This window comes from Solanum lycopersicum, chromosome 4 (genome assembly GCF_036512215.1).
Source record: "Solanum lycopersicum chromosome 4, SLM_r2.1".
Classification (NCBI taxonomy): Eukaryota; Viridiplantae; Streptophyta; class Magnoliopsida; order Solanales; family Solanaceae; genus Solanum; species Solanum lycopersicum.
In genome coordinates, this window is record NC_090803.1 from 1,699,967 (window position 1) to 1,721,739 (window position 21,773).

Consider the following 21,773-nt stretch of genomic DNA (forward strand, 5'->3'; position numbering starts at 1 on the left):
AGATTGAATAAAATATTTAATTCAATTAAGTAAAAACATATTTTAAATCACTTTTAATATATTAAAAAAAATATTTTTATAATACGTTAAAAAGATAAATTTTTTCATAATATCCTACACCTTTCACATGTCAAATTACATCCTAAGAGGGTTGGCTACCCCCCCCCTCCCCACCCCCACCCCTACCATTTGCCTATATATTTATCTTCACTTGGCCATATCTATTGTTTCATTTATTTCAACCTAAGTTTTTTTTTTGTTCATCTATTTTATCTTCTTTTTTTTGTTCATCTATTTTATCTCTCTAAAAGTTTTATGACCACCAAATGTCTAAGTGGAAATTAAATTTTGATTCATCATGTGAATTAGTTAGTGATGAAAAAAATATTTGTGACCAATCAATATCACCACAAACTCTACTAACCTTAGGTGTCCCTGGGGTGGAAAATCATGTGTATAATTTTGGGACTAATTACTCATCAAATCCCTCTATTGAAAAAAATTCACATAAAGAGTCAAGAGGGATAAAGAGAAAATGTGGTGAAGATTTAGTGTATGAGCTTGATGTGAGTTTTTTAGTCTCCTACTCGGGTGTAACCCCGAGTCAGTTGTCTTATAGTCTGTTTGATCAAGCTTTTAAAATTGTTGTCTTGAATAGCAATTGGTGTTTGGTTAATTAATTTTTAAAAAAATGTTTTTTTTAGTTAATATTACGATAATTTTATATGTTTGACCAATGTTTCAAAAGGGTGTTTGGAGAAAAGACTAATCTTTGAGTGTATGTTGATTCTTTTGAGTTTTTTTTTATGGTTTAAATAAGTGTTTTATGCATGTGGAATTGTCATATTTGAAATGAAACTGGCTCACCGACTTGATTATCAAAGTCTTTTTAGCTTCTGAATGAATAACTTTAGTTAGAATTCAAAAATACTTACTTTTTCATAAAAACTTAGTCAAACATCTCGATTTTATGATTTTTCATAAGTAAAATAAACGCTTCTAGTTTTCGAGAAGCTCAGGATATAAGTAACTCAAAACATATCTAAATGCATTGTGCTTGTGGTTAATACTTTTTCACTTTATTATGATTTGATTTGTGATTATAATACTAATCTTGTTTATTATTAGACTAATAATGGAAGTGGGATTACATCAAGAAGAAATGAAGATGGTTTGTACCAATATCCAAAAGCAAGTTGTGTAGAAATGCATAAAATGAATGAGAGGGTTAGTCTTCTTTGAAATTAATTACCTTGTTTAATTTGTTCTTTTTAATTAATCACTTTATTTAAGTTGTAGAGTTATAAAAATCCCTCATAACCAATTTAAGCAAGGTGCACACCCTCTATTTCAAATTACTTGACACGTATATTATTTTGATTTTTTTGAAAAAATAACGATATACTATTAGAATTTATAAGCTATTTAACTTTGTACGTCTTAATTTATCTGATAGTTATGTATCTTCTATTCGCGCAGAGACGTAGATACAAAATTGCGAAAAAGATGAAGGTACTAGAGACCCTAATCCCTAATTGCAACAAGGTCTTCCCTTATTTACCTTTTGGTTTTTTTCTATCGTTGCTCTTCACGTATCGAAATAATTAAGTATTTGTCTCGAAATAACAGGAAGCCATCAATTTATTTCATGATATTATACGCGTTTAATTAGTTTTGTTTCAATTCTTTTTTTGCAACCTTTGTTTTCATTTGATTTGAAATCGAAATTTGGACTAAATATTTGCTGTTTTGATCAGTCAGATAGAGCCTCAGTACTTGATCAAGCCATACAACACATTCAAGCCTTACAACACCAAATCCAGGTAACCCTCCTTGTTACTAGTAGTTCGAAAAAAGCTCGTTTCAATAACAAATTGTCGAAAAGGCCTCTTATTATAATTTAGTTTTGTTACGATCTTTTGAATGCAAAAATGCTCATTTGAATAACAAATTGTCGAGAAGGCCTCTTATTATAATTTAGTTTTGTTACATCTTTTGAATGCTCCTCCTCTTGTTAAAAGTCCTGACTCTGCTTCTGCGTGCTTGCTATAGGTGATGTCAATGGATAGAATCCGTGGATCGACTCTAGTAGCTGCAGGGAGAAACCAAATAATGCAGAGTACTCTGCATTTTAATCCTTACATAGGAGCAATTGGCTATTTTTTCAACTTTAGCAATATTTTGTGCTCCAATTTTTCCCCAATGTTGTCGACGGGAAGTGAATTTCCATTTTTGCCCCTCGCCGTCGCCTGTAACTTACTGCATCCCGGGCCTATAATGGAAGTATTTACGCGAGGCTCTGCATCCGTTGCTCCACTAGAAAAACGCGTTTAGTTGGAAAGAAAATCTACAATATGTTATTCGAAATTTATTTGTAATAGCTAATAAGGTTTAGAATATAGTACTAGAGAAATGTGAAATCATGTGGCTTTAGTATAAATATGCATATAGCAATGTGAGCTACGTAGATTCAAAGTGTGTATCTTTTTTCGAAAAATTATATTATGTATATAGATTATATATTACGTATTCATGTATATATGTTGAACGTTCTTAATTAGATTTCTTGCAAATGTATCTTCTTGTTATCAAAATGGCCCCGCAAATCAATATACATTGATTGTATATATATTATGCAATAGGTATATTATATGTATATTTATACTTGATATACATAACATATACCATTTAGGCTACTATATTTTAGGACGGTCTAAAAAATAACTAATAATAACAAGATCATAATTCTGGGGTTTTTTTACGAGTTTTTTGAGTTCTAATAAATTCACACTCGAAGAATCATATAATATATATGATGAGACATTTTGGTTTTATAGATAGGAGGGTCATTTCTAAAAAGATTGCCTTTTAAAGGAAGTAAACAATGGTAATCCAAAATCCTTAAGATTACTATATTTTGTGAAAATTTGACACATGAATGTTTCCATATTCTAAAGCAGCTTAATTCTGAACCAATTTCATAATCATATAAAGAAAAAAAAACAATTAAATTAGAAATACTTTTAAATTCTCCATCAAAGAAGCATTCAAATATACAATAAGCTTTTCTACACTTCCCATTGTTTATAATATGATAACTAGTAAAGGAATTAAGGTAAAGAGGAAAAATTGTGTGTTCTTGTTTGGTTTGTTAAAAGAAAATGAACAAGAAAATTAAAGATAAAAAAAGAATAATCACAGTTCAAATGTCTTTGAGTGATCTAGTTTATAAAATATGTATCTAGCTATTGTATAAATTTTGTATGTACAAGTATAATAAACATATAATATGTATATCTATACCGATAATATCAGTAGTCAGTATATATTTCGATCATATTGATAAATAAGTTTGATCGAACCGTATATATTAGTAAGTTTACCAAAAATATGTATCATTTTCATGAAGTCCATTACAAAATTGTTCCTTTTCCTTGAAAAAATAGCTACTAGATTAATCAAGAAAACAATCTCCTATAAATATATAATAATTTTGTGCATAACAACATATCTTTGAACCATTTAAAGCTCATGAATATTAATTTTTCTTCTTGGAGTAAACATAAAAACTACAATTTTTTTGGTTCAAATCTTAGTTTTAAGCCATGGCACCTAAAGTTTTTTCCCTCTTGTTCTTCATCTTTTTATTTTTAGCCCTTTTTTTGTTTAACACAATTAAAACTCAGTCCATGCCCAAATTTACATCAATTCTTGTTTTTGGTGATTCAACAGTTGACACTGGAAATAACAACTATATATTTACTTTATTCAAAGGCAATCATATACCTTATGGAAAAGACTATTTTAACCATGTATCAACAGGTAGATTTTCAAATGGAAAAATTGTACCAGACATATTGGCAAATTTATTAAAACTAAAAAAGTATGGTGTGCCACCATATTTAAATCCAAATTTATTGGAAAATGATTATAGAAGTGGAGTTTCATTTGGATCAGCTGGATCAGGATATGATGATTTAACAAGTTTAATTTCAGGTGTAATTTCAATGAGAAAACAATTAGAACATTTTAAAGAGTATTTGAAGAAATTGAATGATTTTTTTGGTGAAAAAGAAAAAAAAAGAATTGTGAAAGGTGCTTTGGTTATGGTTAGTTCAGGGAGTAATGATTTTATATTTAATTTCTATGATGTTCCAACAAGAAGGGTTGAGTTTAGTTTGGAGGAGTATCAAGATTTTCTTCTAGACAAGATGCAATGTTTTGTCAAGGTAAATTTTCTATCAAATTTATATTTCTTCGTTTCGGAATAACTGTAAAGTTATCTTTATATAGTAAATTAATTATAAGTTGCGTCAAGAAATCGATCATCGATACTTGTATCATGACAAGATTTTTAGTCGGATCCTGTGTATATGTGAAAATAAATTTTGTGCATCAAGCTGCAATATTTTATATCTATGCTATTCAATTTAGATTGTTATAGCATGTAATACCGTTCGTGATATTATTCACGCCTTTAAAGATGTCACTAGTGTCTAGGGCTTGCACACTTTATACAATCAATATCGTTTTTCGTATTCAAATTTTCTAGGGTGTTACTATACTTGGTACACATTTTGATTATTTGACCATATACTTATTTCTTGTCACCAATACAGATGTCATAATAACTTTATTTAGAAAAAACTTAAATTTCTAGATCAACGAAAAGAAATCACATGAATGTTAAAGAAATCACATGAATATCTTACATATTATATATATATATATATATATATATATATATATATATATATCATAACAGATAATTTATTTTATTTTCTAAATCGTATATCTTATTTTTTTTAATCAAATCTTATATACGATCTAATAATGTTAAAATCACTCTCTATGGTTGATGTTTATATATATGTACCCATAATTACCTTATAATTGACATAATTGTGTTATTTTTTATTTTTTTTTAGCACATGAAACTTATAGAATATTTTTAATCTTATTTTATTAGGAACTTTATGAACTTGGATGTCGAAATATTATAGTGAATGGGCTACCTCCAATTGGTTGTCTTCCAATTCAAATGACAGCAAAATCTCCACTTCATAGAACTTGCATTGAAAAAGAAAATTCAGATTCTCAATCTTATAATAAAAAACTTGAAGAATTATTGCCACATTTACAAGCACAACTTAGAGGAAGCAAAATATTTTATTCTGATATATACACTCCTTTATCACATCTCATCAATAATCCACATGAATATGGTAAGCTTTCGGTTAGTTGTTCGAGTTCTTTAAAAATATTACTGAATATATATATCGATTTCTTTAAAAAATTTAATATAAATATAATATTATTTTTGAAAGTCAAAGTAACTTCCGTGCATTTTTCGTAGTATGCTTAACTTGATTGTTGTCTTAATTAGAAAATCATTTGTATGAGTACATCATCAATCTAAATTTATTATCTTTGATTTATGTTTATCAATCTAATTATTGATTTTTTTTGTTTTTTTTTAAATGGTACAATAAATTTTTTCAAATACATAGTTTTGTCTTAAATACCAAACAAAACAATCCATTTTGACAAAATGTGGGGACTATCATATTACAATTTCAACCAAGGCTCATTTCAATGAAAATAATGTTCAGATCAATTTACGTATATTTTATCTGTTTCGTCGAGTATTTATTATTTTATTAATATATATATTAGGTAATTTTTACTCATTAGTAGAGCGGCCATAAAAAGTCATAAATTGTGGTTAGTTGAACATTCTTTATCAACTTCATACTCATGACTATTACCACTTCAAAATATCCTTGAAAAATAATTTGGGATAAATAGCGAGTGAAACAAAAATGAACAAGAAAAACTGAAAATATATTTTTTATTAGAATTAGAAAAATATATAAATGAATGGTAAAGTAATTTACAAACCTCCAAAAATCACTTTTTTTTTTCTTCTTATTAATCTAAAATTAAATTTCTTTTTATTTTTATATTTTATCTTTATTTTTTTACATGATTATGACAGGATTTGAAGAAACAAAAAGAGGTTGTTGTGGAAGTGGATTATTAGAAACAGGACCTTTGTGTACAAAAAAATCTCATGTGTGTTCACATACTTCACAATATGTTTTCTTTGATAGTATTCATCCAACTGAATCAGCTTATTACCATATTTCTGAGTATTTTATGAAGGAACTTCTCCCAAAATTCTCAATTATTGACAACTTTTAATTTATTAAATTCAAAGAAAATTTGTAAAAGATAAAATAAAATTAGGTGTTATTTGGCTTCTGGTTAAGAAAGGGAATTATTCATGTATTTAAAATTAGTGTAAGTAATTATATCTCATGTGGGAATTTTTTAATTACTTTGTATAAAATTCAACATATCAAACTATGATATTTGGTTTGTCATGAGAAAAGTATTTTTGACGCAAATTATTAATTTCATTCCTGAATTATTATCATTTATCTACGCCTTTTTAACCTTGTTTTTTTTTTTGACAAAAAAATCTGAAAAATATTTTAACTTTGATCGAAATTGTTATTACGATATCAAAATTTATAGAAGACCTTTTATCCGTGAATTATTTAATAGTGTATTTTTTACACTGTGAACTATTTAATAGTATATTTTAAAGGTATACATGTCTACGTGGACACATTACTATTCATAATTATGTAATATTTTTATGTCCATGTGGACACATATATACCTTTAAAATACACTATTAAATAGTACAGAGGATAAAAAGTCTTTTCCAAAGTTTGATATTGTAACAACAATTTCGATCAAAGTTCAGACCTTCGGCCAATTGTCAAAGGTTGCAAGTCGTTGATTTAGGAGATAACATATTCCCAACGTGGTTGGGAATCTGTTCGGAGCTGCAAGTTCGTTTAACCATAATTCAGGAGAGATACCACAACAACTTGCTTCTCTTACGTCTCTTGAATTCTTAAATCTCTCCTATAATTATCTCCAAGGATGCATCCATCCCTCAAGGACCACAACTCTCTACATTCCAGAACAACTCATATGAAGGTAATGTTGGATTACGTGGATTCCCAATTTCAGATGTTTGTGGCAATGATCGTGTATCTGAAACAAATTACACCATATCTTCTCCAGAAGATCAAGAAAGCAACTCTGAATTTCTCAACGACTTTGTCATGCAAATGAGAAAGAAGCAACAAGGTCAAAGGAATTACAGGAGAAGAAATAATTGTTTCTAGACAAGTTATAAGTTTTGCTATTCAATGAAGCTCTACATTGATCTTTAGTTTATTGTAATTTGAAACTATTATGATTTAGGATTCTATCTTTGATATCTCATTGAGTGCTTCAGCTTCATGTGATGTAATACTGTACTATTTCCAGTGTGACTAACTAGTACTGCAACGTGTACTTTCCTGCCTTTCTTACATTTAGACAGGAAACACAAAGGACCAAATAATAACTGGACAATATATGGGCAGCAGGCAAAAGAGAAGGTGTACTTGATTAACAAATCTGTCAAATTCCTTCCTTGACATGAACCTTCCTCGGGTTCAGGGACATTTATATGCACTCCCTACAATATAAACAAGGTACTTGATTACAATTAAAGGTAGAAAACAGAGCAAAGAACACAATTTCAGATAAGTTTGGTCTCACTTGTTAACTAGCGTCTGTGGTAGGAGTGATGAATAAGACCAGGACAAGTGTATTTGGCGCCAAGGATTATGAAGCTTGCTGCCCACAGAATGGTCAAAACTAGAGTACAGGCCCTAGATAGTATCATCATAACGGCTTAAGAATTGGATTATACAAGGATATACATGTTCTGCAGCCTGCAGGCACCAGGAAGAGTATAAGGTGTTATGCAATAATAGAAATGGAAAAAATAATAACAATGCACCTATTTATGGATTCATGGAGTTGTGAAAGTAAATAATGTATCATGTATGTCCTAATCTAGTATATTTTAACTCTCGGGTTTACATAAGGAAAAAAAAAAACTTGAAATGCAATTCCAATGTGACTAGGCACCTCTCCACTTCCAGAATCTTTTTATTCTTTATCATCCTTTTCTGTACTGTCTGCTAATCAATCAATCAACCAGACCTCAAATCCTCAATCCTATATCGGTAGGGTTTGGTTTTATAAATTCTCCATATCCAGTCTGGACTATTCAGGTTAATCTCATTCTAATACTAAATAATGTCTTTCAAAGCAAGAAAATTAAAGTTCCTCTAAACCTCACATTTATTCCCAAATGAATAACTAGTCTAAATCCAATCAGTTAATGTCACTCATATAGCTCCTTTGTTTCCATAGTATTCTGTTCTCCTTCATGTATTCCAAAAGAAGCTGGAAATTGTTAAAGTTTACATACCATGCGTCCTCCCACCAAGTCATAATGAGCATAATGCTGACCATTATCATCCCCCAATACTTTGTAGGTGACCAAGTGCTCGGGGATAAGCTTTGCCGTTTCTGCTTGAACCGATGTGTTGCAAGAACAAAATTGTTAGAGAACTTATCATCCTCTGACAGAAAAATGAGCGGAAGTACAATGACACATACCGAACACTGCTTCTGGCGGGCAGATTATGTCTTTATCTCCAGCAACAGCCAACACTGGAACATTGCTTTTGTGAAGATTATCCTTGTAGAATATTTTACCACTTCTGTCACGGAGTCCCCCTTCTCGAAAAGCTGTAGTCAACTGCAAAATAAGTTTAGCAGGAATAGTACCTGCCAGAAGATCTATTAGAAAATCTGTAGTAAAAGGTAAATGTGAAATCTCAAGAGAACATAGAAAGGGCGTGATGGAATTCTTTTAAAAAAGAAAGTGAACTTTCTGGATCACCATCAGACTATGGCCCTTATAGATCAGTTATGCACAAACTTCCCTTACATTGAAGATCATCTATCAACACTGTTACAGTGTCTTGAAAATAGTTACACAGGAGTGGAACTTGTGGGAGCAACGAGTCAATAGTTCATCAAGTAAAGAGTCGAATAAATATATTGATAAATGCAGCTCTTTGACAGAAGAGAAATTATCTAGCTGACAAATAAATATACAGCGGATGTTTACTTGGTTTAATTTTCATTTTTTATCTGGAGATGTTAATATTCTTTCGTCGCTCATTCTTTATGCGAACAAATAAGAATTAGAATCAACTCTCAGTCTCACATAGTTAGTTTCCACTGATTACCTTATTGCTAAGAAGCCTACAAGGCAAGGCCGTTCTTATTTTTAGTACTGATTTCTCTTGAGACCAAGAAGGAGGCCAACTAGACGAGACAGACCATTGTTCATAATTCATAGGTTGGTTATAAGCAAGTACAAATCAAAATTCGATTTGGTTTTGCCAAAGCCCATAATTCAAACTTTGGCTTTTCTTCCTTGTATAGTGCTGCATGACTACTATGAAAGATGAGATATACTAATAATCATAATTAATAAGTACATTTGCCTTTCTAACTGATACCCGTGAGGATGTATCTGAAACGTAGAAGATTAGTTCAACTCAGACTCCAGATATCATCTAGACAGAAAGTGGAGGAGAAAAGAATGAATTGATGCAAAAACACTGTAGACAGGAAAATGTGGGGCATAGCGGGATGGTCATTCAATCATTCTTCAGAACATGTAAGATTCTCATACTGTTATCTCCAAAACTCATACCAAATATCTATAACCTAAGTGATGAAACTTGAAACTTGCCTACTCTCCATATAAATAAATCATAAAACAAGAGGACCATAAATTTAACAGTTCACAATCAATTAATAATAAAATATCTGCTTATTGCCCATTTAAGCACTTACAGAAGTTATTTAATACGAGCTTTTTCAGCAACTCCGGGTGCATCATGTCTGCAGCTGATATTAAATCATTAAGCCAAGACAACACATAAGGAGGGCGAGAAGAAAGAGGATAAGCTGCTGCGAGTAATGCTCCTAAAGGGACAACAGGTACATTGAGAGCTTGTGCAGGATCAGCCTGCAGCCAAGGTAAATAAATATAAGAATATGCTGAAAGGGATTTTTGCTGCATAACGAGAGTTGAAAGACATTTATTTTCAGCTTACAAGGGGTAGGAGCAGTCTGAGTGCAGACTTCGAAGATGTGTAATCCAGTGACGAAGCCAAAGTTACAATAGCAGTTAATCCAGGCTCTCTTCCTTGCAATCCTTTCCAAGATAAAACCAGAAACATATTAGAATCTCATATCTGTATGATTCCCGGATGTAGTCAGTCTGAAAATAATTTTTTGAGACTGTGCCCACTGCCCATTAATAAGGAATCAGACAATGCTCCAAGTGACTTATCTGTTAGTTGTGAAACCTTTCTACATCTAAAACCAGGTCCAATTCCTTCCAAATCAAATTGTACCATACATATCCCTATAATCTCAATAAGTTCAAAAGATGGCTCATTTTCAGCTCTGTAAGAAAGACGCTAGTAAGCAGATAAGTCACACTGTTAACCAGGACCTGTTTAACTTAGTGCACACTAGTAATGGAAGTTTTAAGTTAATAGGAGTACTGCACTTAGTGGCTATTACAACTACACTCCCAAAACTGTTGTGAACTATAGCATCTTTCTTAATTTAAGCAAAAAGCTCAATAAATATTAGTAATTGAAAGAACATTAAGTCAAGAGGCAACCAGGTTAACTCAAGGTTGCATCAAGTGAAGTGGTAGCCGTTGGAATTTAATCTCAAGACTAAGTCGTATGATACTCCAACAGGTTCATGGAACAAATTTCTTGATTATACTGCCTTCTTTATTTAAATAAAACGTTTAAATATTACTGTTTTTTTATCAACTGCAACTACAGAGAGGATTCTTTCTCGAGACTCTTGCACATTAATTCTTAAGTGGTTCATAAGTAGACCCGCCAGATCACGTAACGTTAAGTCCATATAAACAACAAATGGATCTTACCACACTGTGATAGCCAAGCATATAGTAATATTCCTCCCATAGAATGTCCAATGGCAAGAAGTTTACCATCTTTTGGTGCAGTTTGGGCCTTAATGTATTCCATCTAGAATGAAAATAAAATAATTAGACTAAAAAGAATAATAAAGAAGAGTGAAAAATCAACAAATTCTGAATTTCATTCGTCTGTGTAATCTCAAGGAATAATATCTTTATATTCTACAACATGGGGATCTGTCACCTCACCGCAGCAGGAACATCCTCTTCCAGGTAATGATCAAAGTCCCAATCATACTTGACAATCAAGTCAAGCTGCTTCTGGAAATCTTCTATGGTAGTGGTTAGACGTTCATGCAGATCAACTAACGGAGAAACAGAACGTTGGCCTTCTTCAATGATATTTACTAGCTTTTGGCTAAGATCCTTTACTTGGTCAACAACGGCAGAGTTTTGCCCTGTCTCCAGCAGACTTAACAACTTCCCCCTTGTCTCGTTAAAGCGTTCATAAAGAAAGGAATCCTCTAATAATTTTGATATTTGATCAAATAGTTTAGCAGACATAATCCTTGATTGGCTTTCATTGAGGAAACCAGAGACTCTTTCTGACAAGAGTATAAATGTTTCCGTAAGCTCGTTTACTACTCTTGACTCATCCCACAATGTTGAAATAGCTGTGGATTCTTCTTTGACCACAGCTGTGTCAGACTCCTCTAAGGTACTCTGGGAATCTGTTGACTGTTGTGCTGCAGAAAGAACTTTGTCAGTAGCATTATCTGCGGCAGCTTCCATCTGTTCTGAGACTGCTATTGCAGTCTTCTCAATGTTTGTGGAATCTGACTCCTGCACACTCAACCCCGCTCCACGAAGTTCAAGAACCCAAGTGTCAAATCCTTCACCAGACATGTATCGGGCGAAAGATGACTGCATAATTATTTTTAAAAGTAAGGACCGTGACTAAATAACTTTAAGAAAGAAATTAAAACAACCAGCCATACTATGTAAGATATCTTTGATAAGCAGGATGGACATGGTTGCCTGAAGTGATAAAAAATATTCAAAACCTCCACTGAAGAGTAGGGTGCACACACTTGCCTCAAGTGATAAAAATGAACTTAAAAGGATAAGAAGATGCATGAACAGAACTTTAAACAAAAAATAGACAAGAAATAATCCAAGTGAAATCAAGTTGACACTAGTTATTGCATTAACCAGCAGACATTTAGATTTATCTCACCAAAAAAAAAGATAGAAATCATCCCTAGCAACTAAGCAAAAAATTATCATCACAATTCATATTTCAGAAATGTACAATCACAGAGAGTGCTAACCACATGACTACCATCAACACCTAATTGATGCAGCCATAAAGCCATATAAAAAAAAGAAAGATGAACTAGATAACATGCCAGTAATAAAAAAATCACACAAGTAAACTTTTGTACACTTGAAATGCATAAAGTATGAGAAAAGTAGTAAGGATAGTACAACATCAAAACCAGGGTTACTCTAAAAAAATTTGAGCATGCCTTATAATTCTACCAGATTCAGAAACAAGAACCACTCCACGAAATAAAGAGTGAGACTTTAATGGAACCTGACATATCCACTAAGCACTGATAATATACACATTTGACATCTGTCATTATGATCTATTAAATGTGGCTATCAATGAACAATCCATGAAGATCCCCTAGTTCACTGTTCACCTAACCTATGCAGGGATGAATCTGCAAATAAGAGTGCCCCCGACTACTCTTTCACACAGCACCGCACATACAACAAAACAGAAGAATGGACAAAGAACAGAGAGAAGGCAGACAGGTAGCGCAGCGTACCCCAGGAGCAAGATCATATCCAATAGCATTAGTCCCCACGCCAGACAACAGAAGCAGGGGATGATTTCTCTTTGGAGCCTATCATCATCAAAAATCACACACCCTTAATGCAAAGCTCAAATCCTTGAACAAAAAACTCATATAACAGAACTGTAAATCCTTCATAGTATAACTCCCTGTCTTTTGTTTCATTTCATATAACAGTATTTGATAGAACACAAAATTTTAAAAATTCAATAGTTGAATAAGATAGAATGGTGTTAAATACTCTAAATGGATTAATATCTTATAAATTGGGACCAATTCTATATGATCACATTTACTCAAACAGCTTTTCTACGGAAACCGGCTCTCTACCTCCATAAGTTAGTGGTAAGGTTGCGTACACACTACCCTTACGAGATTACACTGGGTCTATTGTTGTTGTATTCTATATGAACACATTTAATTTAATTGATCATAAAATTAAAATTTGAACTTATATAGAAATGGAAGTGTGAAATATATTGATTTTTTTCCAAAATATATCATACAGTATTTATTTGAAAAAGAATACTAAAATGTTATGGACTAATTTATAAGACTAAGAGTAACAGTTCAAATACAAATACAAATACAAAAAAAAGTTGAACCTGAGGAGGAGGAATGTATCGCCAGAGAGCAAGTTTCCAATCGGAATTATTAACCGATACATAGTGGAGCTCATCGGCGGTGCATAACGATGGCTTATTACAAACCTTCTGGACTGTAGTATCGCCATCATTAGTGGAGAAAGCTCTAAGTTTAAAGGAGGAGTTCACCGTGAAGCAGCAGTTCGGGGCGTTCCGGTATGAAATGACTGCGGGAGGAAGTCGCCGGTAACGATACTGGTTGTGGTGGCGGAATGCGGCGGCGATTTGTATCGCCGATCGAATATCGGATTGAATTGGATAACCCATTTTTATTTTTTTTTGGGAATTTGGATACAGAAAATTGGTTTGATAAATCTTTTTCTCTTTTGACTTTAGAAGATTTGAGACGTAAAATGGGATATTGAGATAAAAGGAACACGTCAAGCCATGCTTTTTTTTTTTTTTGAACTTTTACTTTTATTTTTGGAATATAATATTTTTTACTTTTGTGATATATAGTAATATAATATAATAGATTTATTTTTTGATCTTAAAAAACAATATATATAGTAAAGGGAGAAAAAGGAAAAATATATCTCAAAAATATCGTAAATGATGCTTTTAAAACATTAGTTTCTCGTTGTTCAAAAATTAGTATGTTAATTGTTATATAATATTACATTTATAATTATATATATATATATATATTATTTGAGCAAAAAATACTAAAGTTCATAAATATCATAAATGATGCTTTTAAAACATTAGTTTCTCGTTGTTCAAAAATTAGTATGTTAATTGTTATATAATATTACATTTATAATTATATATATATATATATTATTTGAGCAAAAAATACTAAAGTTCACCTAAACCGCAATACATGATCCGTAAGTCCACCCCATCTTCAAGACAATTATGATGGATTAACATATGACACTTCATAATTAGCCATTTTAATAATGTATTAAAAGCCAGATTTACAATAATAATGAATCAACTGCTTCTTTTTTTTTTAATATGATGATTTGAAGTAACAACAGAATATTCTGCTTGCTGTAACAAGAAGACAATATGACTTGGAAAATTAATTATTAATATCTATCTAACTCACCTAATTGTTTCCAACTTCAACTAATTTACATAAACTAACTACAACTTTAACCATAATTAATATAGCCAAAATTGAGTGTCAATCTAAGATATTAACATTTTTAAGGGCGAGAACAAACGACAATAACGATATACCCAATGTAATTTTATAAATGGAATCTGACAAAGCAACAACTTTACTACTATCTTGTGAACCAGTAACCGCTATCTTATAAAAGTAAAGAGTTTATTTCCGATAGACTATCGAATTAAGTAAAGCATATAAAAAAAATAATAACGAATAAATCATATTGAAAATAATAAACAGGAGAATAGTAACAACGCCAAAAAAAAGTATGCTAACGGAAGCAAATGAAGTAACATGTAATACTAAAAATTGAAGTAAGATGGTAAGAAAGTAATAATAATAATACCATAAATGAAACTAGACAACACTCGACCTAATAACCTTTTACCATACGAGTCCTCGACCTTCCTATCTTCTTATTTAGAGTGCCATTGCAAGTGCGTTGTGTCATGTCTAATCAATTTTTTTCCACGACTTCTTCAATCTACCGATACCTCTCCTTACATTCACTATAGTCAACCTCTCGTTCCTTCGTACTAAGGCATTTGTGTGTCTTCTCTTTACATGTCTTAATCATCTCAATCTCTCCTTCCTCATCTTATCCACCACAAAGATCACTCACACCTTGTCCCGAACAGCATTCTGATCCTATTGCTCTTATGCCCCCCAACATCCTACTCTCATATCTTCGCATCAAGTTCTTGCTGGCCAACACTCCGCCCCATCATTGTCAATCTCCCCATTTTCTTGGATTAGTGACCCCAGATTCTTGGGGATGACTCGTGTTTCAATACTCACTTCCACATCTCAAACATGCATTCTAAACATTTTCTCTTAGTTCTACTCAACCTGAACCTATAAACTCCAGAGTCTATCTCCAAACCTCCGCTGAGAATCTAGCACGTATGTAATAAGCTTTACTGGAAATGCATTAACATAATGGAACACAAGAAATGCAGACAAATTGTGGCTAAACAAACAAACACATGACCCAATGAAGGTTCTAATTGAAATGCACTTACTGTAACTGCAGTTTCACAGAAGATCCTTATTCCATGGTGTGTCTACATTTCTATTTATACCTTACCCCAAAACAGAAGTTATATTTTGTCTTTGATCGATTTCTATTACAACTGAAGTAAAATAGTAATAGGTGTTACAGAAAACTTCATAGAAAGCACCCAATAGTTCGTCATCACCTTCGTACGAACGCTAATTAGAGTTGTGGAGTAAAGCAAACATGTACTTGTAACACAAACTAGGCCAACAAGTTAACATGGTATCAAATAGAGCAAGTATAAAGCATATCATCTCTTCTGTCAACCGAAGTCAAGAAAAATAAACTGCAAGTGTGACATGGGAAGATTGGTTCGTACAAACTGCCAAGCGAAATAAAGAAAAATAATGTGTATAAAGAAACCAACTATTAATGAGGAATATTGTATGGATCACAGCAAGGATTCTGTTAACATATACACAGAAACAGAGGGAAGGAGAGATATAGACACTTGACGCAACAAACACCTGAAAACGTGTAACTAGATGAAAATATGAGGTTCTCATTATTATTCTCACAAAGAGAAACATAACATCCATGAACTAAATCTTTATAAATCATAGTTTGATAAAAACTCACTAATAGAACATGAGAGGGAATTTAGTAATACCACTTTGCCAGGATGCTTAGCATGGTCACAAATTCAAACTCAAAAAGAATGATAACTGTACCACAACTAAACAGATTATAAGTAGGCCTGGTTTATAATTCTGTAACTTAAGAATGTTTTGTACAAAATTCTATTCATTTAATAAGGACTACGGTTGTACTGATAAACTATGCCATGAATTGGCTCCAGAAACGATTGTTGTTTACACCAATGAACTTTGGAAAGACGTGCTACACCAACTACACTGGCAAAGGACCATACTGATGTGGGAACTGGGAACAGAAAAGCCACTGGATCCAACAAACTTGCAGATCAAGAACACCGTGAGGGGCTTTGCTCAAGGCAAGTTTTGCAGCTGTTGGTACATGGATTATGGGGCTGGGGGGAAGAAAGTCCAAAAACTTCAACATGAAGAACCGAAGTAAGGAAACTTTGACACATGATTTGAAGACAACCTTATGTATACGAAGAATTAGGAGAAATGTGAACTTGTTTACTCATATTATGACCTTCAAGCTTAGTTAGTATTGATAGTGCATGTAGGAATTTTTGGCTACTATTAGATGAGCAATCAGCCTTGATTGGCTCTGGCTATGTAAGTATTCATACTGGTGATTAATACAACTGTCTGCTAATTGCCAAAAAGAAGAAATATATACCATTAAGAACAACAGGGTTGTCCCCTCGTTCCTAAGAAAAAATTAAGAGTTATCCCCCAATTCCTTGTAAAAGAAACAGGTATCCCCCCTCATATATGGACCTCCTCTAACTTTATTGTAAAGGATCGGTGAAATTGCTAGTTAGAGACGCAAAAATTAGGAAAAATTCCAGAAATAATTGTAAAATTAAGAAATGAAGTTCTTTCTGGTTATAAGAAGCAACAGGATTTAACCAAAGTGTTATCTATGACTGCCTCTAGCTTTAAATTAAGTACTGGTGAAATTGCTAGTTAGAGACACGGAACATCTAAAAACGTCCCAGAAATAACCATAAAATAAGGAATCAAGTTTTTCCTGAATCCACGAAGCAGCTTGATTTAACCAAACCATTTCTTAATACACCAAGTAACACATGAATTTTGGGCTGATCCATTCAATATTATGAATTTAAAACTATCCTAGCATCAAAAGGCATGAGCTGTATTCAACAGTCAAAGATCACATATGCTTATTGCCATGTATGTTCTCGATCAATATGTCATGGGGGTACAGATACATTGCCACAAAGCTCAATAAAACCACAAATGAGGGGGGGAAATAATATAAAGACAACTGAAGTAAAAGCCTCAATCACTATATTACATTTATTCCGTAATTCATATATAGAACAGGGAACATATCATCTGAGTTTGAGCGTTTACAGTATGATCCAGACCGCTATCAATTTATGGATTGCACAAGAAAAGGAAAAAAACACCCCAAATGCCTTATACCTATAACAAATACACTTGACAAACCAATAACAATGACAAAATTCAAGCATTTATAACAGAAATTTTAAACATAAACCAAACCTATGTCCACAAAATTGTTTCTTCATGTGCAACTCACCTTTCATGGTTGGTGAAGTACTAATTCGTTGGTTGATTTTTTTCTGTCGGAAGCTGCGAAGAAGTACTATGTAAACCAACAGCCGGGGATGATGTCATGGTTTGGTATTGAGTAGCAAACTGGGGAGCATGGGCCTGAGAATAGTATATTTGTGCATGTGTAGGATCAGAAAATTCATATGCATAATTGGCGGTAGCACGTGATGTAGGAGCAATTGGCTGAGAGGGATGGTGAATCTGAGAGTAGCCAACATATTGCTGTTGATGCTGGCCTGAAGTGATCTGAACCAATTGTGGAGTTCCCGCAGCTGCTGTTCTATATGCACCAGCAATCATTTCAGGTTTGGAGGCAGGAGGATTTCCAGGATGGTTGTAAGCTGCAGCAGGAGCAGCCATGCTAGGAGCGGGAGGTGTTTGGGGTTGGTTAGAAGGAACATTTGTTTGAGCAGACTCACTATAATTTGTTTGCTGGACCGGCAAATTGTATGCTTGCGAAGGTTGTCTAGAATGAACAATGTAAACAGGGTACTGGTGCTCAAGAGCAGGGTGAGGAGGATGAGTTTGCTGCTGCGAGGGGTATATAGGATAATAAGACGTCACTGGCACAGAACCAGAAGGTGTATGGTGGATATATTGACTAGCGTGTACATATTGTTGGGGCTGATACATTTGTTGATGCTGATCATACTTAACTGACATTGCATAACCAGCCTCCTGGACTTGCTGCTGTTGTACCTGAGCCCGATTATTCGGATCACTCTGCTTCATATCAACTGAATTAGCGGAAACCCTATTGTTACCGGAATGAATTTGACCTACCGGTTCTTGATAAAAGAAATGTCTTTGCCCAGACATCACACTGCTCTCACTACATCAAATGAAATGACTAATTTAAGCATATATTGGAAATTGACAAAGCTAAAACTTTGTTAGCTATATATTTTTACCTTGAAACTGAACTGGGCGAAGGCAAATCAGAAGGAAGAACAAGCTTTGGCTGCTGTTGCTGGGGCTGGGGCTGGGGCTGTGTTTGAACAGGATTTCTATAACCAGCAGTAACCCCTTGTTCTGATCTCTCATCATCTGAAAAAATTCGATTACTGTAATCTCCACCGACAACTACCGGCACACCGGAATATACAGTTCCGACCACCGGAGCAGCTGGGGCAGGTGGTGAAGTCAAACCCATAAATCCCCGTTCTTCCTGCTTCTGCTCCACTTTACCTCCAACCCCTAACTGTGAAAACTGTCCCTCAATCCCAATCCTTTGATTCTCCTCCACATGAACCTTAATCGGCGGTAAACTCGTCAATGACGGTGTGGAAGAAGTCGACCCAAACGACGACGTCGTTTCCACCATCGGAGAATCCGGCACCGACTGAACATCATGAGCACTAATTTTCACATTCTTCGCACCAAATGATCCTTCCAATTGTCCATCCACACTCTTTACATTACAATTCCCAACATCATCATCGAGGCCCAGAAGACAATTCACCGATGAAGACTCAGAAAACACCTTCGTTGTAGAAGTAGAAGTCGCCCCATTCAAAGCATGAACAAACCAATCCTCCGATTTCGTAGAACTTTGTAAAAGTGACCCAATTGAAGAAACCGAATCAAATTCACTGGTGAATAGAAACACACGAATCCGTGAAGCTTTCGTAACACGATCGTATTCCTCGATCATATTCTCAAGGTCTTCATCGGTGGTAACAGAAATAAGCGAATCAAGGTCTTCATTGGGAAGCTGATATTTCAACCAAAACGGCCTTCCAGCCAAAAGGGTTTTCGAAAGCCGTGATGAAAGGTCAGAAAGAGAAGTATTTCTATCGGTAACGAAGATTCGGGTATCCCCGCCGATATAACAGAGGGATTTATCATGAGGTCGAGGGATGATATGTCCGCCGTAGCTACACATCAGACGTATCTTCACGTTACTTCCTCCACCACCGCCGGCGTGTGGGGGTTGTTGTTGCTGTTCATCCCAGGAATTGGTTTTCCGTGACTTTGGGGAGGAATCTACTGAGTTGGCGTAGTTGATATGTGACGCCGTCGGTGGTGTTGGTTGTGGCATAGTCCCGGCTACCGACGCCGCCGTGGTCACGGTGGTGGAAATGGGTGGTCCCGGTAGAAGTGGAGGTTCCATGTGAATCTGCAAAGGTTGAAGGAAGGTAGATCCTCTGCCGGAGAAGAATGTCTTATAGTTTTCCAGCTGTTTTCTTATTTTAAATTTTTTATATGATATATTTGTTTATTAGATTAAAAAATAATATTTAAATATTTTAATGTATGATGTTGTGTTTCAAATTAAACGATAATAAATATAATTTAATTTAATTGTACTCGTAGTAAACTGTCGTCATTTCATATCTCTCCTAGTGAATCTAGCTCGAAACTCTCATTTTCGCCGGTAGTCTCCCTCGCCTATCTCGCTTTTATACCAATATAAACATAAAATGTGTTTGTATTTGTATAAAGCGAAAAAAAATTGTATATATAAATATATTTTCGTTCTCTTCTCTCTCCTCTTTCTAATATCGCTCGTCACTCTCTGAGATCTGGCTTTCCTATCTCACTTTATATAAACATAAATGTATACATTGCGTTTGTGTTTGTATAAAGCGAGAAAAAATTATATATACAAATACAAATGCATAAGCTCGTCACTCTCTGAGATCTGGCTTTCCTATCTAACTTTATATAAACATAAATGTATACATTGCGTTAGTGTTTGTATAAAGCGAGAAAAAATTATATATACAAATACAAATGCATATATTTTCGTCATGTAAACTTATGATTATACAAATATGATCGTTTCCAGACCACTTATCTTTTGTCTTTCTCACTTTATACAAACATAGGTTATATAATTGATCTTTTGTAACGTGTATACCGAAACAGAAATAGTAACAAATTATATAACTATTTTCTTTTATATATGTATAACAAAATATATATATTATATTTACTATAGATCATAATTATTTAAACTATAGCACATAAATATAATTTTTATATTTATTATACTTTGAAGGTTGCATTAAATTATATTCCAAAAGTTGTACTCTGTCCATCATGATTAACTCAACTTATAACACATGATTTGTCCTAAAAAAGAATTAGTGGAAATCCAAGTGCTGGTCCTCCGATATTGAATAATCAATTTTAAAAAATAATTTTTTTTTGATAAATTACCATTATTAAATGATAAATATTTTTAAACCTTAATTAAAGAAACTTAAATTATAAAAATAAAACATTTCCCTTAATAATTTATTTCACCTTCAACAACAATTTTTCCTACCAAATATCCCGATAACTAAATTCAATTTCAAAATAGATACTCTCTTCTTATTTTTCCATTTCACTTATGTGATAGTATTTGACTGAACATAAAATTTTAAAATTAATTGTTTTTTTGAAATATATAATCTAAAATATGACATGAATATTTACATAACTCAAGATATTTTAAAAATAATTAATAAAAAAGATAAATCAAATGTATAATTAAATATACCAAAATATTTTTGTGGTGACTAAATTAAAAAATGTCATACACAAGATTATATTTTTTGATTTTTCATTGATGTTTTATATCTATATTAGAGTTTGATTATTTTAAATTCGCATCGAATAAAGCTCTATTCAAAAGATATCATTCCTTATCAAGAGTTCTTGAATATTTTAAGTTCAAACTCTAAAACCTCGAATGTCGAAAGATATCAATGAATAGTCCACCCAAAAAAATGGATAATATATAGTCATTAATAATTAGGGAAAATATCTAAGTACCTCCTCAACCTATGTTCGAAATTTCAGAGACACACTTATACTATACTAAGGTACTATTACTCCCCTGAACTTATTTTATATGTAATTTTCTATCCCTTTTTAGCCTGCGTGGCACTAGTTCGTAAAAAAAAGTCAATCATCGTTGGGTCCACAAGATAGTGCCACGTAAGCTAAAAAGAGGTAAAAAATTATTAATAAAATAAGTTCAGGGGTAATAGGAC

General features: G+C 33.0%; 4 protein-coding genes across 4 annotated transcripts; 2 read left to right on the forward strand and 2 right to left on the reverse strand.

Annotated features, from left to right (window-relative positions):
* The first annotated feature begins 259 nt into the window (after nt 1-259).
* LOC138347874 (transcription factor PHYTOCHROME INTERACTING FACTOR-LIKE 15-like) lies at nt 260-2,537 on the forward strand. Its single transcript, XM_069296520.1, has 5 exons — nt 260-566; nt 1,129-1,227; nt 1,480-1,545; nt 1,758-1,823; nt 2,053-2,537. The coding sequence occupies exons 1-5, from the start codon at nt 327-329 to the stop codon at nt 2,332-2,334; spliced, it is 753 nt and encodes a 250-aa protein (XP_069152621.1). The 5' UTR covers nt 260-326; the 3' UTR covers nt 2,335-2,537.
* Nucleotides 2,538-3,523: 986 nt separating this feature from the next.
* Nucleotides 3,524-6,321, forward strand: LOC104646736 (GDSL esterase/lipase At1g58430). The gene is made up of 3 exons (XM_010321111.4): nt 3,524-4,229; nt 4,970-5,225; nt 5,999-6,321. Exons 1-3 carry the CDS (start codon nt 3,606-3,608, stop codon nt 6,202-6,204), a joined length of 1,086 nt encoding a protein of 361 aa, XP_010319413.3. The 5' UTR covers nt 3,524-3,605; the 3' UTR covers nt 6,205-6,321.
* A 784-nt stretch (nt 6,322-7,105) lies between these two features.
* Nucleotides 7,106-13,779, reverse strand: LOC101250206 (uncharacterized). The gene is made up of 10 exons (XM_004236920.5): nt 13,377-13,779; nt 12,745-12,822; nt 11,156-11,830; nt 10,913-11,015; nt 10,056-10,156; nt 9,793-9,967; nt 8,539-8,709; nt 8,348-8,448; nt 7,627-7,802; nt 7,106-7,543 (listed from the first exon to the last, which is right to left on the reverse strand). The coding sequence occupies exons 1-9, from the start codon at nt 13,680-13,682 to the stop codon at nt 7,740-7,742; spliced, it is 1,773 nt and encodes a 590-aa protein (XP_004236968.1). The 5' UTR covers nt 13,683-13,779; the 3' UTR covers nt 7,106-7,543; nt 7,627-7,739.
* Nucleotides 13,780-17,479: 3,700 nt separating this feature from the next.
* On the reverse strand, nt 17,480-20,051 carry LOC101252579 (RAF-like serine/threonine-protein kinase PRAF). The gene is made up of 2 exons (XM_004236928.5): nt 18,699-20,051; nt 17,480-18,619 (listed from the first exon to the last, which is right to left on the reverse strand). The coding sequence occupies exons 1-2, from the start codon at nt 19,898-19,900 to the stop codon at nt 17,773-17,775; spliced, it is 2,049 nt and encodes a 682-aa protein (XP_004236976.1). The 5' UTR covers nt 19,901-20,051; the 3' UTR covers nt 17,480-17,772.
* Between the last annotated feature and the right edge of the window lie 1,722 nt (nt 20,052-21,773).

Bases quoted from the DNA above. Each gene is read 5' to 3' on its own strand.
- LOC101250206 (XM_004236920.5), bottom strand. From the start codon at position 13,682: ATGGGTTATCCAATTCAATCCGATATTCGATCGGCGATACAAATCGCC. The intron at 10,157-10,912 runs GTAAGATCCATT...TATCTTGGAAAG, and splicing joins TGCTTGGCTATCACAGTGTG to GATTGCAAGGAAGAGAGCCT. The intron at 8,449-8,538 runs GTATGTGTCATT...CGGTTCAAGCAG, and splicing joins CCCGCCAGAAGCAGTGTTCG to AAACGGCAAAGCTTATCCCC.
- LOC104646736 (XM_010321111.4), top strand. From the start codon at position 3,606: ATGGCACCTAAAGTTTTTTCCCTCTTGTTCTTCATCTTTTTATTTTTA. The intron at 4,230-4,969 runs GTAAATTTTCTA...TTATTTTATTAG, and splicing joins AGATGCAATGTTTTGTCAAG to GAACTTTATGAACTTGGATG. The intron at 5,226-5,998 runs GTAAGCTTTCGG...TGATTATGACAG, and splicing joins CAATAATCCACATGAATATG to GATTTGAAGAAACAAAAAGA.
- LOC101252579 (XM_004236928.5), bottom strand. From the start codon at position 19,900: ATGGAACCTCCACTTCTACCGGGACCACCCATTTCCACCACCGTGACC. The intron at 18,620-18,698 runs GTAAAAATATAT...CATTTGATGTAG, and splicing joins TCGCCCAGTTCAGTTTCAAG to TGAGAGCAGTGTGATGTCTG.
- LOC138347874 (XM_069296520.1), top strand. From the start codon at position 327: ATGTCTAAGTGGAAATTAAATTTTGATTCATCATGTGAATTAGTTAGT. The intron at 1,546-1,757 runs GTCTTCCCTTAT...TGTTTTGATCAG, and splicing joins TAATCCCTAATTGCAACAAG to TCAGATAGAGCCTCAGTACT. The intron at 1,824-2,052 runs GTAACCCTCCTT...TGCTTGCTATAG, and splicing joins CCTTACAACACCAAATCCAG to GTGATGTCAATGGATAGAAT.